The following is a 13,334-nucleotide window of genomic DNA, read 5'->3' on the forward strand; positions in this document are numbered from 1 at the left end:
TGACGTTATATATTGTATGTGTGGGGTACATAGATGAGGTAGTCTTTCAAAAATCATGTTGAACACTAATATCACAGAGTCCATGCAACGTATTATGCACATTTTTACTCCTGAACTTACCCAGGCTTGCCATAAACAAAGGGATGAAATACTTGACTCAAGACATTTCAGCTTTTCATTTTCATTCATTGATTTGTACACATTTAGACATGATGGGGTATTGTGTGTAGGCCAGTGACAAAAAAAATCAATTTAACAAAATGTGGAAAAAGTTCAGGGGTGTGAATACTTTCTGAAGGCACTGTAGGTGTTATGCATGTATGAGTGACCATGGTTCAGTGTAAATACACTCATATATATATATATATATATATACACACACACACACACAAGTATGTGAACACCCTTTCAAATGAGTGGATTTGGCTACTTCAGCCACACCCGTTACTGACAGGTATATAAAATCGAGCACACAGCCATGCATTGTGGAAGGCTACCTGAAACGTTTGACCCAAGTTAAACAATTTAAAGGCAATGCTACCAAATACTAATTGAGTGTATGTAAACTTCTGACCCACTGGGAATGTGATGAAAGAAATAAAAGCTGTAATAAATCATTCTCTCTACTATTATTCTGACATTTCACAATCTTAAAATGGTGGTGATCCTAACTGACCTAAAACAGGAAATATTAACTAGGATTAAATGTCAGGAATTCTGAAAAACTGAGTTTAAATGTAGTTGGCTAAGGTGTATGTAAACTTCCCACTTCAACTGTACATATGGTATTCATATATAAAATCATTGTCTGTATATATTGTGGTATGTTTGTCCTGGAAAAGAGGGTATAGAAATTACTTTCCACACGTTTACATTATCTTCATGCAACCACGTTTATTGCATGACTCCTCTACATTGTATTGGAGAGGAAGCCATCTACTACAGCAGTAGTACACATTTGTGTTGTAGCCCTGGACAAACATACCTCATTCAGCTCATTAAGGGCTTGTTGACAAGTTTAATCAGGTGTGCTTGTCAAGGGTTATAATAAAAAGGTGTACTGTTGGGGGTACTCGATGAGCAGGGTTGGGAAACACTGTACTACAGGATTTATTGAACAAAGCTCTAGTCTGTTGTGTAAAGCCTCATTTTAACACGGTTGTCAATGTGGTGGTGACTGTCCCTGTCAACTGTAAGTGCTGTTATTGTGAAATGTAAACGTATTGGAGCAACTATGGCTCAGCCGCGAAGTGGTAGGCCACACTAGCTCACAGTTAGTGAGATAGTGTGTTCCGAACTCACTAATGCTTTTGATTCAGATATTGGAAGTACCAGCCTCTGAAAAACATTCCAACAGCATGATGCCATCACCACCACGCTTCACCGTAGGAATGGTGGCAGGTTTCCTCCAGAAGTAACGCTTGGCATTCAGGCCAAATAGTTCCATCTTGGTTTCATCAGACCAGAGCATCTTGTTTCTCATGGTCTGAGAGGCCTTTTGGCAAACTCCAACTCCGTCAGGCCACTCTACCATAAAGACCTGATTGGTGGAGTGCTGCAGAGATGGTTGTCCTTCTGGAAGTTTCTCCCATCTCCACAGAGGAACTCTAGATCTATGTCAGAGTGACCATCGGGTTCTTGGTCACCTCCCTGACCAAAGCCGTTCTCCCCCGATTGCGCAGTTTGGCCGGGCGGCCAGCTCTAGGAAGAGTCTTGGTGGTTCCAAACTTCTTCCATTTAAGAATGATGAAGGCCACTGTGTTCTTGGGGACCTTCAATGCTGCAGAAATGTTTTTGTACTCTCCCCCAGATCTGTGCCTCGACACAATCCCGTCTCGGAGCTATACGGACAATTCCTTTGACCTCATGGCTTGCTTTTTGCTCTGACATGCACTGTCAACTGTGTGACCTTATATGGACAGTTGTGTACTTTTCCAAATCATGTCCAATCAATTGAATTTACCACAGGTGGACTCCAATCAAGTTGTAGAAACAGCTCAAGGATGATCAATGGAACCGGGATGCTCCGGAGTTCAATTTCGAGTCTCATAGCAAAGGGTCTGAATACTTATGCAAATAAGGTTTCCACTTTTTATTTTTAATAAATTTGCTAAAATTCTAAAAACCTGTTTCGCTGTTATTATGGGGTATTGTGTGTAGATTGCTTAGGATTATTTTTTATCCATTTTAAAATAATGCTGTAACTAAACAAAATGTTGAAGAAGTCAAGGGGTCTGAATACTTTCCGAAGGCACTGTAGGCCTATGGTCTAGGCTATATGAGGTGTGTGACTTTCATTTGGAAAAAGTCTCAAAAAAAAGCATAAGCAACAGTTGGGCATGATTCACAAGTGATAATATATCATTCACAAAGTGATAGGCTAATATTGTCACCCATCACAATATTCTTGATTCAATATCGTCTTTACATGTACTAAATAATATGTGTGTGAAATTTGTTTTAAATTTAGAATGGACCATTATTATGTCTCGAAACTGGGTCAGTGGAAGAAAAATGTGCCATCTATGCAACTAAATAGCGAATGGAGGATGCTTTTTCCGTGGTTAATTTTCATGCCAGGCAGGTTGGCTATACTCCTGTTGTAAAGAGAAGCAATGTGCTTAATATTAGAAAAGTTGAGAAATAAATATAGTAGGTCTAGTCTATAGAAATCTGGTGGGATCCTCTTTTTAGTAGAGGCCATCACTCTGTTTTCTCATGCAATTGCATAGCCTATTGAAATGTTGCGCAACATGAGCTCATGGGCTCTCATGAAGTGTTAAATTAGATTTTCAATTACATTTGCATTGATGTCAGAGTGATTAGAGGGACTATAGGAGAGCTGAGTACCAGGCAGGTACCATGTTTGGTAGGCTACTAATAGCCATCAGCAGCATCAGAGCTTGGAGAAGCCTAATCACCATGACTAAATGGTCAAGTGGAATTTGACTGCCGTCATGACTCGTGACGGCCAGTGTGGCGGGAATACGTTCACCGTAAGAGCCCTATTGTCCACATACTTTTGGTCATGTAGTGTATATTGCAAGGGTACCCTTTCGGTGTATTGTTGAGCAGGTACTGTACTGACCTGCCGTCTATCCTCCGGTGCCTTGAGGAAGAGGGCGTTGATGAGTGCGATGGCATACGTCTGGATCTCCTGATTGGATCTAAAAAGGCATATCAGACACAGCAACACCAGTTAGAAGCATCTGGTTCTAGGAATTCTCACATGGTTACAAAAATTAAAGTAGCAGCTGGTTAAATGTATTAATACAGTACTCAGATAGTATTAGTCTGGGGTTCTACACTTCTAAGCTTAGTCATAAGGTTGCGTAGTAAGGCTCGTCATTTACGTTTGATTCCACCGACATTAGTAAGTTACGCCACTACATTTCTACACACTAACTTCGACTACATCCCCCACATAGCTGTATGTGGGAGGCCCCAGTGCGTGTGTGTGTGCTCACACTTGCAGGTGTCCGATGAGCTGTCCAACAGTGATATCCTGCGCCACCCGGTGGTAGAGGCTGTGGCTGTTGAGGACCATGCTCTCCAGGATGGCCAGAGAGCGCTGCAGGATTGACACATCCACCATCGGCTGGTTCACATAGCCCGCAATCTGACCAGACAGGATAGGAGGGAAATACTCCATTAAAATGGACACAGAAATCTAGGGTCTTCTTGATTACAACTTGGTTTATGGAAGTAGATATGAAAACTCAAGACTAGGACTTGAAAAGTAGGTCTATCAAATGACATACAGTGGACAAAAAAATGAATAATATCCATACTTGTGCATAAATGCACAGCCTATAGAAAATGATGTATCTAAATTCTAGTGCTTGTTGCTGTGCAGCACTTCAGAGGACTTCATCAGGATGAAAACTTCACAGACAATTCAACTGAAAGAGCTCCAAATAACATGGGGGGTTGCTAGGTAACCGCAACCCACTCAGTTCTGGCAACCAGTGAGGTGTTGAAGGTCAAGTAATTAAAGAAAAGAGAAAAAAAAACATGGGGGAGGACTTCGAGATAGGCCTCAAACTACTGAACCCACCCAAACTCATTTACCAGTGTTCAAACTGAGAAAGATAGTTCACATACTGTATAGGGCCAAGTTCCATCAAAATAAGTCAGAAATACATTGAGTCTTACTTCCATTGTGGATGGTGTAGGAATCTGACAGTGGCTTCCTTATATGACAAGTGTTACATTGAGTGTCTGCGTACGAAATGGCACCGTATTCCCTATGAAGTGCACTTTTAACCAGAGCTCTATGCACCCTGGTCAAAAGTTGTGCACTGTATAGGGAATAGCATTTCCGATATATGCAGCCTGAACTGTTTAGTTGAGGCAGGTATAGATTCTGACCTGTTTGATGAAAGACAGAGAGATGAGGTCCCAGGACACTATTCCATGGTCCATCAGCTCCAGGAAGGCAGTGAGAGTGAAGGCCAGCATCTCTCCAAAGCTGATGAGAGGAGACCAGAGTCAGAGGACAACACTCACCAACTGATGGGGAAAAGAAGCAAGACAACTGCAGCCACAAACAGCAAGGTATCAGTATAGGGAAATCAGTGTTAGCCTACGGCAACCATATCCAGAAAGACTTCTAGTAGCCAGTAGAAGTAGCCCAAGGGTTGTGGTGTGGTATGTACCCTACAACATGGTTTGTCTGTCTGTACGAGACCATAATGAGACTCGCTCCGGAGTGAAGTTTCCCAGTAGGTACAGATCTAGGATCAGCTTCTCCTCACCCAATTCTTACCTTAATCATTAGTGGGGAAAATGCAAAACTGACCCAGGATCAACGTCTAGTGGCAGTTCACCATACACTGCATGAGACTCACTGGGTGCCGCTCTCCACCAGGCGCGCCAGGGTCCCAATGCCCTCCATGTTGATGAACTCGGTGGCAAAGGTGGGGTCAGCTGACAGCTTGGCCAGCTCCTTCAGGGCCTCCAAGCGGGCATCTATGCCATGAGACTGGATCCTGTCCAGGAGCTGCCGTGCTGCACGGGCCTATTGTGGGTGGGTGGGGGGGGGGGGGGTCAGGCAAGGCAATGTTGGCCATTATTGACAGTTTTTTAAAACTGGTTTACCTCAACGACTACATTAGCTTGATACATGTCTGCAGCAACCGAAACGTGTAAGTCAGCAATAGGGTTAGTCTAAAGCAGCTGCCATGTTTTTGATCTGTTTATTAGGGAGAAGCTATACGGATACGTCGGGTGCCCAACTTGATGACATGTCACTCAGCTGAGAGCAGAGTGGAAACTAATGGATTCAGTTCAGTCAGTCGTTCTGATAAGCCCTTTCCAGCTAGCTAGTTTATGCTGGCCATCTGGCAACAACCGCACTGCACTAGTTAAAACTTGTAAAAGAAAGTTGTGTTTATTTTTGATGGGCGAGGGATAAATAACTTAGTATTGGGTCACCATCTGGAATCTGGATGTCACCGTGACATGCCAATTAGCTAACGTAAGCCGGTGTGAATGACCAATGCAACGGTGTTGCATGTTGTACCGAGGCGCTTCACTGCTTCCCACTGTTGCTTCCCACTAGGCAATAGTTTAGTCACCGGGCAGCTGTATAACGTCGCTGGCATTAGCCAAATTTGTTCAATACTCTATTATATTTTTGAGTAGGATAGCAGCCTACACGAGAAATAACTTGCTGTAACTATCAGGATGACCATTGGGCCTCTTACCAGAATGCTAACAAAATGAGCACAAACTAATAGCGAAATCACAAAGACGCTGTTAGCTAAAACGAACATAAACTAATCCCAAAGACAGGAAAAAACAGCTCATAAATTATACAAGCATAGCTAGTAGCTACCGAATGTCATAAGGAAGAGCAGAATGTGTACACGGAGCACAGAGGAGAAGAACGGACTTTTAAAAAACACTAGTAGGAAGCATAAGGAAAAATGTAAGCTGTACAGATAACTCATCCAGAGCTCTTTGACTTCTGGCAGAAAGCCATTATAAGATCTGATGGCACACATTTAGTAGTGAATTGAATACAAGTGTAACTTCATCACCCCATGAACACTGCACAACAGAGCCTCGCCGATATAAAACACTATAGACTCACAAGCTCCCGCCGTCTCCCGTTGCGCTATTTACAAAGACTGGCTCAACTGTTCTGAGAAACTACGGTAAGCTTCATAATGTAAAATAATGTGACAGGTGAAATGAAGAACACAACCTGCTTTATCTCCTAAAGTATTGCACAAGTTGACTGCAGGTATTAAGTTAAAAAGTAGCTACAAATATTCAGATTTATTCAAAAATCTCTAATAAATCATTTTGAAGGTATTGAAAAACCATCCCATGTTTTTTTCCAAATAACCAGATATATGATATACCACCCAAGCCTACCAGAAGATACCGACCCTACCCTTACGCTCGTTTAAACTGAGCTGCACTGGGGTCAGAACGCATTCATGGTTACATTAAGACACCGTGGAGCCGACGCAATTACCTACACTGCTCCATTGCTAAGATTGAAATACTGCAAGTTTTTCCCGAAAACTGCCCTTTGTATCCTCATGCTAGCTACCAGTAGCCATTATGGAATGATATGTCACAAACAACAAAGGAGCTGATTGGCTGACACTGCCATTCCAAAATTGGCAGCGGTGGCTACTGCTAGCTAGCATGAGGACAAAAAGGGAAGTTTTCCGGGAAAAGCAGCAGTATTTCAATCTTCTCTATGCGGCAGTGTGGAGTACAGTGGCAAATACATTTTTTATTTGATATCCCATCCCTGAATTGAGGTACATTTTTCGACCCATATCTCATGCCGGCTCCTCTGTGTCTTAATGTAAGCATGATTGCATTCCGACCCCAGTGCAGCTCAGTGTAAACAAGCATAAAGGTAGGGTCGGTACTTTCTGGCTGTCCTGCAGTAACTCATTTTTAGGGAAGTAGCTATATTGTAGCTAATATCAGCCAAGGGTAACAGGCAGCTAAAGCACATTTGTTGATTTTGTAGTCCAATAAAAACTGAATAATTCTGAACACTCTCAAGTCCCAACTTCGGCAAACATGTTTCACATTCTCACTGAAGTTTCTAGCCACAAGCATAAACTAGCTAGCTGAGGAGGGCTCATCAGGATGACTGACTGAACCGAATCCATTAGTCCACACTCAACTCTCACTGCGCGACATAGGTTATCAATTTTGGGCACCAGGCATGTCTGTATAGCCTCTCCCTGTTTATCATTGGTGAAACTATGAGCATTGCAGTCACTATATAGAGTTAATAAAATATACCTAAGAAATACTGGTAATTTACTTGAAAAAAATGAAAATAACTGCATGTACAAGAAGAGAAAGTGTCTCACGGGAGATATGGCTAATCGAAGGATGGTCCCATTCTTCATTTCACTACGGCTCTGGAAACAAAGATGGTGAACATTGCTACTACCATAGCAACAACAACAACAACTTTATATTGGTGATATGACATACACTATATATACACAAAAGTATGTGGGCACCTCTTAAAATGAGTGGATTCGGCTATTTTCAGCCACACTCGTGCTGACAGGTGTATAAAAATCGAGCACACCGCCATGCAATCTCCATAGACAAACATTGCCTGTAGAATGGCCTTATTGAAGAGCTCAGTTGTCACGAATATTACCGAAGGTGACTCCCCTTCTTGTTCGGGTGGCGCTCGTTGTCGCCGGTCTACTAGCTGCCACCGATCCTTTGATCGGTGTTTGTTTGGTTTTGTGTAATTGGTTTCACCTGTTCCTTGTTTGGTTGTTAGGGTGGGGTTATTTAAGTTCGTTCAGCCTGCTTCTGTTTGTGCGGGCTTGTTTATCTGTATGTGTTAGACTCCACACCTATTCACTCATTGAGCGTTACATCAGAGACTTTCAACGTGGCACTGTCATAGGATGCCACCTTTTCAACAAGTCAATTTCTGCCCTGGTCAACTGTGAAGTGGAAACGTCTAGGAGCAACAACGGCTCAGACGCAAAGTGGTAGGCCACACAAGCTCACAGAAAATGACCGCCGAGTGCTGAAGTGCGTAAAAATCCTCTGTCCTCGGATGCAACACACATGACCGATTTCCAAAATGCCTCTGGAAGCAAAGTCAGCACAATAACTTTGTTGCACCCACACACAGGCCTAAGATCACCAAGCCTCAATCTGCGTTTGGCAGATGCCAGAATGCTACCTGCCCCAATGCATAGTGCCAACTGTATAGTTTGGTGGAGTAGGATGTTTTTCATGTTTCGGGCTAGCCCCCTTAGTTCCAGTGAAGTGAAATCTTAGCGCTACAGGTTACAATGACATTCTAGACAATTCTGTGCAAACAGTTTGGGGAAGGCCCTTTCATGTTTTCACATGACAATGGCCCCTGTGCACAAAGAGAGGTCCATACAGAAATGGTTTGTCGAGATCAGTGTGGAAGAACTTGACTGGCCTGAACAAAGCGCTGACCTCAACCCCATCAAACACTTTTGGGACGAATTTGAATGCCGACTGCGAGCCAGCCCTAATCGCTAATGTTCGTGACTGAATGGAAGCAAGTCCCTGCAGCATGTTCCAATATCTGATGGAAAGCATTTCCAGAAGAGTGGAGGCTGCTATAGCAGCAAAGGAGGGGACCAACTCCATATTAATGCCCATGATTTTGTAATGAGATGTTCGACGAACAGGTGTCCACATACTTCTGGTAGTGTACTAACAGTAACATATTAACTAAGGAACCACGTAGTGTATTATAGTAATGAATTCTGCCAAGGTGTTGTGGCTCACCTGTTCAGTGATGTAGAGCTGAGGACCGTCAGCGTAACGCAGGGCAAACTGCTCAGAGCCAGACAGAGACCAGCTGTGGACACACGCACAAAATCAATTGAAAAGTCGGTGAATGAATTCACCAATTTTCCACTCAATACCAGAGTGCACTGACCTCCCTAAACATGAGGCAGGCAGAAGCTAAACCCACACGTATCTCAATAAGACCTACTGTAATGCTGTGCATTTGTTTTTCCACCCTACAGAAAATACGTACCATGTGCATAAGGTTAATAAAAGTCATTATCGGAGCCTCGAGCATTTCTATTTGCAAGAGGAGCAGATGGAGAAGATTGTACAGGTTGATATTCAGTGGGCGAAAAAAATACATTCAGATGCGAGAGGGAGAGCAAGAGAGTAGGAGGAAGCACTGGAGAGAGAGGGATAAGGAGAAGTAGCGAGTTAGGAAAAGTCTCAGTAATCATAGACAGACAAGGTGGACCAGGAGACAAGAGAGAGGAAACGGAAAGGCAATGGGACATAAGTATATAAACACATTAAAAGTTAAAGTCTGGCCCACATCTGAGCCTTTAGACCTCCTTTAGTGTATTGGCTAGAGGTGTGTGTTTATTGGCAGTGGTATGTGAGTAAGCGCAATAAAAACTAGGCAAGTCAGTTAAGAACAAATTCTTATTTACAATGACGGACTACCCAGGGCAAACCCAAACAATGCAGGGCTAATTGTGAGCCACCCAATGGGGCACTCCCAATCACAGCCAGATGTGATGCAGCCTGGGTTCGAACCAGGGACTGCAGTGACACCTCTTGCAGTGCCTTAGACCGCAGCGCCACTCGGGAGCCAAGCAGAAGGTGGAGTACAACAGCATTTATGTGTATCTGGAGATAACACTGAAGTGCCTCGTATGTTATTGTAGAAATATCTGCACCTCAAAAGTGAAGAATGATATCCAACATCTTTGAATGCAATAGCATTCTAAACTTGTGTGATAATATAGCATAGTGAATCAATGGGTATGATGGAGCAAGAATGTAGAAAGCATTCAAATGACATTTTTTGTATTTTGAGCAGAACGGTCTGCAGTATTCCAACAGGCACAAAATGTTCCATTTCTACACAGGGTAATATATTATAATATATATATAGACCCTTAAAGAAGTAATTTTATAATAAGAATTCAGTCATTGTAATGAAACTCATGTGTGATCCAGTCCATGTGTAATGGCTCTTACTAATGTTCCTTTGTGTGTTCTCAATATGGACCTGCTATACATTTGGCCCTAACTAAGTCTGTCTAGCTAGTACTAATCTTACATAAGTGAACGCAGGGTGTGTGTGTCTGTTTTGTGCTCATATCACACACATATATAAATCAGTCGTAAACCTAGTGCGGCCATTATCTCCAGCGTGAGCAGAAACAGCTGGGTGTGGACCTGGTGCTTACCCATCACACACCTCCCGTATGATAGAGGACAGAGGCTTCTTCTGCAAACACACAAACAAAAAAAACAGTCAAAGTCTGCAAAGCCACTGGAATCACAGGAAAGTTGCCGATTGGTCATAAAAAGGCCCTATAGCAGAGCTTTACAAAGGCAATCCTGTGGACCCCAAGGGTTGCACGTTTTGGTTGTCTTAGCACTACACAGCTGATTCAAATAATGAACTCATCAAGCTTTGACTATTTGAATCAGCTGTGTAGTGCGAGGCCAAAAACCAAAACATGCACCCCTTGGTCCCCAGGACAGAGTTTGGGAAACGCTGCCTTAAAGTAACTTCAACAATGGTTCTCATTCCTTGCCTAGCTTGGCATTCAGTGGAAAACAAACGTTGCTGGATTTGCTTTCATGTCATTGCCGGCAACATACATTACAGTTCATGCTGAGAGTCGAAAGATGTGCTAGACTTACCAACAAAATCTCAGTAGTTTATGCTGGTCTGAGCAGAAACATACTGTAGATGTCTTTTCCCTACAATTACTTAACATGGAGTCTCTGGAGTTTAAAGTCTCCGGCACCGGGAAAATATAAAATGTTTGGTTGAGTAGACAGAGTGGATGATTGATGCTGTTAAGGACAAGACCAACCAACACAATCAGCAGCCGAGCACAGTGGCCGTCCTATCGCCTCATTTTTCTGTTAATTTCCCGGTGATTCTACACGTTGAATCGACACTGTTCGCCGATACCAAGCAGGTATTCTACTGCGCATGACCGACATTCATGTTGGTATGTCTTGTCCTTTAGGGGGGGGTTAGACGGGCACTGACCTGGTCAATCTCGATGAGCTGGGCGTTGGCGCCGGGCCACTCGATGGCCACCTTGACGATGTCAGAGTGGGGTGGCATGGCTGCTGTCCTCACACGCCCCTGGAGGACAGACATCACAGAGAAGATGAGAGCCCTTTATTACTGTTACACTGTTAGATATAGGGATCCCATGTCTGCCACATGTTACATTATTACATATGTCACCATGATCACATTATGTTGGTATGAAGGTTTGACAGCAATTTTTACATTTCATAGTTAAAGCCAATTGTGGCTTAAAAACACCATGACGCCTGTCGAAAGGTATTCTAGAAAGCCTGATCCTTATCATTGGCACAAGGTCAGACAAGTACACTCCTCTTAAATGTACATTTTAGCAACAACATCACTCAATTTTGTCTCATTACAGTCCAGTTTGTCATAGCCCATCTTTGGTAAAGCTTTCCCCACCTGACAAAATGTTGTTTTTAAGAGGACATGTTATTGTAAAAAGATGGGCCCAGGACAGCTTTTACAGCTGCAGTGGCTTATGGTATCAGCTATCAATGCCATTAAATCCTCAGATGTATTACCCGTGGTAGGTAGCACCACACTTTGTTTAGCTATTACCTACCTCCACTTCAAAAGGGGCATTTCAACAGCCTGATGGACAATTCCAACGATGGGGAGAAAAAGTCTTCTAAATATGAGTGCCCAGGGGTTTTCAACATCAAAGCCCTGCACCACAGAGTAGAAAACAGGCTGATATTATGCATCTTGTAGCCTGAACTAGACTCCAGCTCTGTCGCTGCCAGAAATAGACACGCACTAAAACCAACCAGATTTGACAAAGAAAAACATCCCGTGTCTTGTTAAAACACACGTTGTTTTGTCTGTCTTTCGATGCAGTTCTCTCTCTGATTTTTTTCAGCAGCGGTGGCAAAGACAGCAGGGGAGGGGGGTGAGGTTTGTGCTCTTTCCTGCGGGGGTCAGGGCACATGCATCCTGGGAGATTTTTTGTTGTTGTAGAATGACAGAGAAGGTCACTTCTGGTGACTTTTGAAAAATACATTCTGGTGACTTTTGAAAAATACATTCTACTCCAAAATGCAACTATGTTGACACCATCTGAAATACACTGCTCAAAAAAATAAAGGGAACACTTAAACAACAATGTAACTCTAGGTCAATCACACTTCTGTGAAATCAAACTGTCCACTTAGGAAGCAACACTGATTGACAATAAATTTCACATGCTCTTGTGCAAATGGAATTGACAACAGGTGGAAATTATAGGCAATTAGCAAGACACCCCCAATAAAGGAGTGGTTCTGCAGGTGGTGACCACAGACCATTTCTCAGTTCCTATGCTTCCTGGCTGATGTTTTGGTCGCTTTTGAATGCTGGCGGTGCTTTCACTCTAGTGGTAGCATGAGACGGAGTCTTACAACCCACACAAGTGGCTCAGGTAGTGCAGCTCATCCAGGATGGCACATCAATACGAGATGTGGCAAGAAGGTTTGCTGTGTCTGTACAAGCGTAGTGTCCAGAGCATGGAGGCGCTACCAGGAGACAGGCCAGTACATCAGGAGACGTGGAGGAGGCCGTAGGAGGGCAACAACCCAGCAGCAGGACCGCTACCTCCGCCTTTGTGCAAGGAGGAGCAGGAGGAGCACTGCCAAAGCCCTGCAAAATGACCTCCAGCAGGCCACAAATGTGCATGTGTCTGCTCAAACGGTCAGAAACAGACTCCATGAGGGTGGTATGAGGGCCCGACGTCCACAGGTGGGGGTTGTGCTTACAGCCCAACACCGTGCAGGATGTTTGGCATTTGCCAGAGAACACAAAGATTGGCAAATTCACCACTGGCACCCTGTGCTCTTCACAGATGAAAGCAGGTTCACACTGAGCACATGTGACAGACGTGACAGAGTCTGGAGACGCCGTGGAGAACGTTCTGCTTCCTGCAACATCCTCCAACATGACCGGTTTGGCGGTGGGTCAGTCATGGTGTGGGGTGGCATTTCTTTGGGGGGGCCGCACAGCCCTCCATGTGCTCGCCAGAGGTAGCCTAGCCTGACTGCCATTAGGTACCGAGATGAGATCCTCAGACCCCTTGTGAGACCATATGCTGGTGCGGTTGGCCCTGGGTTCCTCCTAATGCAAGACAATGCTAGACCTCATGTGGCTGGAGTGTGTCAGCAGTTCCTGCAAGAGGAAGGCATTGATGCTATGGACTGGCCCGCCCGTTCCCCAGACCTGAATCCAATTGAGCACATCTGGGACATCATGTCCCACAGACTGTCCAGGA

The 13,334-nt window shown here is 43.9% G+C and overlaps 1 protein-coding gene across 6 annotated transcripts in view; it reads right to left on the reverse strand.

Annotated features, from left to right (window-relative positions):
* Positions 1 to 13,334, reverse strand: part of LOC124003803 (engulfment and cell motility protein 2-like) — a 36,082-nt gene that overhangs the window by 8,769 nt on the left and 13,979 nt on the right. For 3 of the 6 annotated variants that reach the window (XM_046312382.1, XM_046312377.1, XM_046312378.1), the window contains exons 3-11: positions 11,658 to 11,761; positions 11,045 to 11,143; positions 10,224 to 10,264; positions 8,782 to 8,854; positions 7,353 to 7,403; positions 4,851 to 5,020; positions 4,372 to 4,471; positions 3,468 to 3,619; positions 3,089 to 3,167 (exon numbers count right to left, since the gene is read on the reverse strand). In XM_046312382.1, coding sequence (XP_046168338.1) covers positions 3,089 to 3,167; positions 3,468 to 3,619; positions 4,372 to 4,471; positions 4,851 to 5,020; positions 7,353 to 7,403; positions 8,782 to 8,854; positions 10,224 to 10,264; positions 11,045 to 11,122 — 744 coding nt within the window. In that variant the 5' untranslated portion in view covers positions 11,123 to 11,143; positions 11,658 to 11,761. The remainder of the gene's footprint in view (positions 1 to 3,088; positions 3,168 to 3,467; positions 3,620 to 4,371; positions 4,472 to 4,850; positions 5,021 to 7,352; positions 7,404 to 8,781; positions 8,855 to 10,223; positions 10,265 to 11,044; positions 11,144 to 11,657; positions 11,762 to 13,334) is intronic. The other 3 variants (XM_046312383.1, XM_046312380.1, XM_046312379.1) reach the window with 2 other exon arrangements.

This window comes from Oncorhynchus gorbuscha, linkage group LG18 (assembly GCF_021184085.1).
Source record: "Oncorhynchus gorbuscha isolate QuinsamMale2020 ecotype Even-year linkage group LG18, OgorEven_v1.0, whole genome shotgun sequence".
In the NCBI taxonomy this organism is placed as follows: Eukaryota; Metazoa; Chordata; class Actinopteri; order Salmoniformes; family Salmonidae; genus Oncorhynchus; species Oncorhynchus gorbuscha.